Source organism: Cyprinodon variegatus, unplaced genomic scaffold (assembly GCF_000732505.1).
Source record: "Cyprinodon variegatus isolate N-32 unplaced genomic scaffold, C_variegatus-1.0 Scaffold533, whole genome shotgun sequence".
Lineage (NCBI taxonomy): Eukaryota > Metazoa > Chordata > Actinopteri > Cyprinodontiformes > Cyprinodontidae > Cyprinodon > Cyprinodon variegatus.
Window position 1 is genome coordinate 480,626 of NW_015150986.1, and position 5,366 is coordinate 485,991.

At 37.4% G+C, this 5,366-nt stretch overlaps 1 protein-coding gene across 1 annotated transcript in view; it reads right to left on the minus strand.

The window, feature by feature from the left end:
- Positions 1-1,353: 1,353 nt before the first annotated feature.
- Positions 1,354-5,366, minus strand: part of slc22a17 (solute carrier family 22 member 17) — a 22,406-nt gene continuing 18,393 nt past the window's right edge. Inside the window, exons 9-10 of the mRNA XM_015391241.1 lie at positions 5,287-5,364; positions 1,354-3,415 (exon numbers count right to left, since the gene is read on the minus strand). Of these exons, the coding sequence (XP_015246727.1) occupies positions 3,139-3,415; positions 5,287-5,364 (355 nt within the window). The 3' untranslated portion in view covers positions 1,354-3,138. The remainder of the gene's footprint in view (positions 3,416-5,286; positions 5,365-5,366) is intronic.

Genomic DNA, 5,366 nt, shown 5'->3' on the forward strand with positions numbered 1-5,366 from the left:
CTAAAAATTCCAGTAAAATTTGTTCATAAGTTTTAAAGTAATTCTGCTAACAAAAAAAGAAACATGACTGAAAACATAACCTCTTTCTAGGTGTAGTGCTGGATTCAGACTTGAACCTCCAAAAGCATTTAAAGACAATTACAAGGTCGGCTTTCTATCACCTGAAGAACAATTCCAGGATTAAAGGACTAATGTCTCAGCATGATCTGGAAAAACTAATCCATGTGTTTATTTTTAGTTGAATTGATTACTGCAATGGTGTTTACACAGGTCTGCCTAAAAAGTGGATCAGACAGCTGCAGCTGATCCAGAACGCTGCTGCCCGTGTCCTCACTAAGACCAAGAAAGTAGAGCACATCACCCCAGTTCTAAAGTCCTTACACTGGCTCCCTGTATCTCAGAGAATAGACTTTAAAATACTTCTGTTAGTCTATAAATCTCTGAATGGCTTAGCACCTAAATACATCACAGACTTGCTATCAGTGTATCAACCCTCCAGACCACCCAGGTCTTCTGGCTCCAGCCTGCTCTGCATACCTAGAACCAGAACTAAACATGGAGAAGCAGCATTTAGTTCCTATGCTCCACTTATCTGGAACAAACTTCCAGAAAACTGTAGAAGTGCGGAAAGCCTGAGTTCCTTTAAATCAAGACTAAAAACACATTTGTTTAGGATTGCCTTCGACTTTTCTAGTTAAACAGTTCAACTAAAACATCATTAGTTTAACTTTATTTTCTTTAGTCCAACTGTTTTTAATGTTCTTTTTTGTTTCTGCATTTTTTTTCCTACTTGCTTTTATTGTTTTATTTTCCTATATTTTAATCTTCTAAAGCACTTTGCATTGTCTTTGTACTGAATTGTGCTATACAAATAAATTTGCCTTGCCTTGCCTTATCTCCTTGGTGGAGGTAAAATAAACAATTTATTTGATCTTTTTCTACCACTAGTTGATGCGTTTATAGCTAAACACTACAGATATGCCTTACTATTCTTATTTTTATTGCTTCTACAGGATATCAAGTCGCATAAAAAAACTAACAAATTTAGATTAGCTGTTTAATTTTACAAATAAATAATACAATTTCTAATGGCAATTATATGCCTATTTTGGGAAATGCTCTTCACTGTGAAAGATTCATTCCATATTAGCAAAGAATCTGCCCCATTTGAAATAAATCATTTTTCTCAATTCAAACTTAGTACAAAAAAAAAAATTGGGGGGTTTCTTGTCAGTGGATTGATGGTAATCTAGATCCGTTATATGAAAACTTTCACTCTCATCTTGCTCTACATTCAAACTGACACATATATTCACATAATAAAGTCGAAATCCATGTAGTTTTTATAACCAGTTTTAATTTACATAAAATCAAAATTAAATGCATCAAACTCATCATTGAACAGCTCCTGTCAGACATCTTTATATTCAAGCCTGATTAGTGATAAAAAGTAGCGCATAAGTGTTAGAGGTGTTGAGTGCAACATACAGAGAGGGATAAAAAGGTGAGAACGCTAACCACAGTGTTTCTTCAAAAACTCAAATTAACTCCCCGCCTCTCTATTCCCTTTAATGCTACAAACCAAAGATAATGAGCCCATAAACATTAGCAGTCTGTAAAATATTTACTTGCTCTTGACTGTCCTTCCTGTAGCGCGACTTTCTGAAGGAGTCAGATTACAGAAGCAACACATTTTTCATGTAAAAACTAGATTTTTTTTTTAAGACTCAGATTCCCAGAGTTCCAAGTTTTTGACATTCATTTAAAAACAGGACAAATCAAAAGGAAGGAAAGAAGAAAGAAAGAAAGAAATGTAGGAGGGACACAAGGAAGCAAAGAGGCTCCAAGAAAAGAGAGAAAGTATAAGGAAAGAAGGAAGGAAGGACACAAGGACGGTAACTAAAGAAAAAGAAAGAAGAAAGGAAACAAGGAAAGAAGATCACATTTAGACAATGAAAAACAGAATATGGAAATATATATATATATTTTTTTTTATAATCACTTTTGTTCTCTGGAAAATACCTGAAGTGTAAATCCAGACTTTTTCCAAACTATGCAGGAACCCTGTAAGTGTAACTGAGCCTGGATGATTGATCAATTAGGGCCTCAGGGGCCCCTCATCACAGAGCATGCTTATGGGCCCTTTTCTCCAGCATCACAAACATTCAAACGGCTTTTCTCTCTTTTCTATTTCCATGACAGATTGTAACGGAGACGCCTCTAATCCGGATTACCATTTCTTCTTGCTCGTATCCCTCCATCATCTCTCAGCTTACACTATGGATCTAGAGAAGTATGAGAGTCTTAAGAGTGCGAGAAAACTAGCCTTCAAACATGCTGATATCCCAGTATGGACGGGAGGGGAGGGGGGGAATGAATCCGTTTCAGCTAGTTAAGGTTTAGCTGATTTGATTTAAAAACATAAATAATATAAATATTTCTGGCTCCAGGCCAGATTTTCTCAATGCTTTCCAAACAGGAAACTTCTGATTAGAATCTGATTCACAGGCTTGTTCTCTAAATTAAAATTTGTCAAATTAACTTATTATTAAAAATGGACAAAAAACAAAAAAGATTTGCAAAGTGCTCTACTTCCTTCACCCAATGCATAGCATACTGGATGCTTCCAGCCTCAGAGTTTGTGTTAAAACAAAACTCAGACGCCCCCCAAGAAATCCAAAAATCTAGAGTATTTACAAGGCGTTTCTGTTACCGCTTCTGTCCTCCTCGGCTTCACTGCCAGGTCGGACCATAAACGACTTATTTAAAAAAAAGATAAACTTGAGAACATATCCTGTGCTCCCCCTCAGCAAAAACAGACAGAAAATCCTCCATGTAGGTTAAGACAAACGGCAGGAGCAGTTAGAAAGGACTGCAGCCTGATCAGAGGACGCCGTCTCTACAGCAGACACACGGAGGATGGAGGGAGGGAGGCGTAGCGGGATGCTGGTGAGCCTCTTAGCAGAAGATGAGAGCTTCCTGGATGGTGTTAGGAGAAACAGAGAGGTGTGTGGCAGATCAACCAGTCCGTCTGCGTTCGGAATGACATGAGTGTGATATGATATGTTAAGAAAGCATAAAGTCTTTCGCAGCCCTTTTCTCTCCATTCAGCCCTCTGTTCGCTGCACCGCTCTCCTCTCAGGTCTCTGGGTTGGGGGTGGCGAGCAGCGGCACGTTGTCCCTCCTCCTGCGGCCCAGCGGGGGTCGTCTGTACTGCTCCCCGTCCCCCAGCGTCTGAGGCAGAGGCTTCCTCTTGCTCTCTGGCAGCAGCAGGATGGAGAGCACGGCCAGGAGCGCCAGAGACGAGTAGATGACGTGATGCAGGAAGTAGCCGTAGTGGTTCCTCAGGTCCATGATGGGGGAGCTGAGGCGGCCCACGCAGCCCAGGGCGAGCACGGCGCCCACGCCACTGCCCCTGGAAACACAGAGTGTCCTCTTTATCAACACTGACGTATAACTGGGGTCAGAAAATCCCCTTTAAACCACAGGATCACAATAATGTTACATGAAATATCAAAATATAAAGCAGCTAAACAGCTGGTTGGCTTTCCGGTGTGATTTCCAGTATTCTGTAGTTCATTCTGACTGGAAGGTTTCCTGATTAAATCTCTAAAGCTCAGAGATTTACAGAAACTTATTGTTTTTTCCAGAGGAGCTGTTTTAATTATTGTTATTACAAGTTGTTTTAATATTACCTAACCACATAATGCTTCTAGCGATGGTATTTTTTAAGAATATTGTCTCTTTTAGGCTGAAAATAACTGATTGGTTGATTGTAACTAGTTAGTTTAATTCTTAAAGGAATTTGTTTTCAAACACAAACTCTTCATGAACTCATGTTCAAACTATTTAGTTAGTTTTCAGACTTTTGACTATAAGTGACGTGTTTATTTATGGGTCCTGCACACATTTATACGTTAAGCTGTTCCTATTTTTCAAGGGTGAAATAACTGGAGATTTCAGATATTTTTTTTAGTTTAAAATCAAAAGTTAATTTTAAAGTAAGGGAGGATGTTTTAATCGTGGTCAGGCTTCAATCTTCCATAGATTATCCCTTCATAATATTGATGCTCATTCAACAGCTACCAAGACTCACAATGAAAGCACTTTGTCATCATTTAATTCTCTCATTTAATGTTTCTTTCACTTGTTTCCAAAAACATGAATCTGAGTCCATCCTTGTTCCTCATTCCTCGTAAACAAAGCAGAACACAGATTAATTTGCTTGAGATAATAGTTTCCCTTAAAAATCAAGCTCAGAGATTTCAAGAAACTCAATGTTAGCTTAGCTTATTGTTTAGAATCAATCCTACCAGTTTTCATTAAAGTTAAATATCTTAATCTTAATATTTAAGGTGTTTTTAAGCCAAAGGTTCTACTGGGCCTCCTAATAATGGTTTAAATTATATAAAGAACCAACCAAAGTAGCTCTTAGAAGTTTTAGTGGGTTTTAAAAAGATATTTGATTTAATTTTTACAACAGAATGAGATTAAAAGAACCAAAAAACATGTTTTAGATCTATTTTCCTTGTTATTAACTGAAAGGTGATGTTGTTTTTAAATCAAAAGATATCATATAGAGGAAAATCCATTCTTCATCTTTATTAAAAAAAATTTCCTTATTTTAAAATCTAAAACAAAATTAGTCTTCATGTTTTACATTAATCCCTTTCTAGCTGACAGAATGGATGCATTTTAGCTCCAATAATGATGAGTAAACACTGGTATTAAATCTCCATCACTGCTCTACTCAAACTTTATTTCACTAGATTATACATTAAGGTTTATTGCGTTAAAACTCTTTTTAATCTGTATATTTATTATTGTGTAAAGGAGACGTGTAGAAACATGCAGCAAAGCTGCATTTAGAAAAAGGAGGTTTCAACCTGCTTAAAGAACGCTGTTTGCGCATGAATTAGTTAAATGAGTTTATAAAATGAGAAATATGGAGCGAATTTGATCTAAACTGAGAAATAACAAAGAAGTGGTCCACATGTAGAAATCGGATGGTTTTAGGTCAGCCTGTGAGGATAACATTTGCTCTCTTTTTGGGATTTTCTGTGACATTTACTTTGAATTTCCACATGAAAATCTTAAATAATTAATTTACATTAACACAGTTTTACTGAAGATCTCCTTTAATGGCTGAAAGCCTCTATTGACTCATAAACCTGCTAAGTACTGATAGAGTACATGTCCTGCCTCCTCATCTACTGCGTTTGTTCTGATCTGTTTTGGGGTCATTAGAGGTCATTAGAGAAAGGCGGTAGTTGCTGTGTTTTTTACCTGATGATGGTTGGCATGATCTCTGCGGTGAAAAAGACGCAGAGGGATGCGGTGGCTTGGGAGGAGAAAAGCCCCAGCAC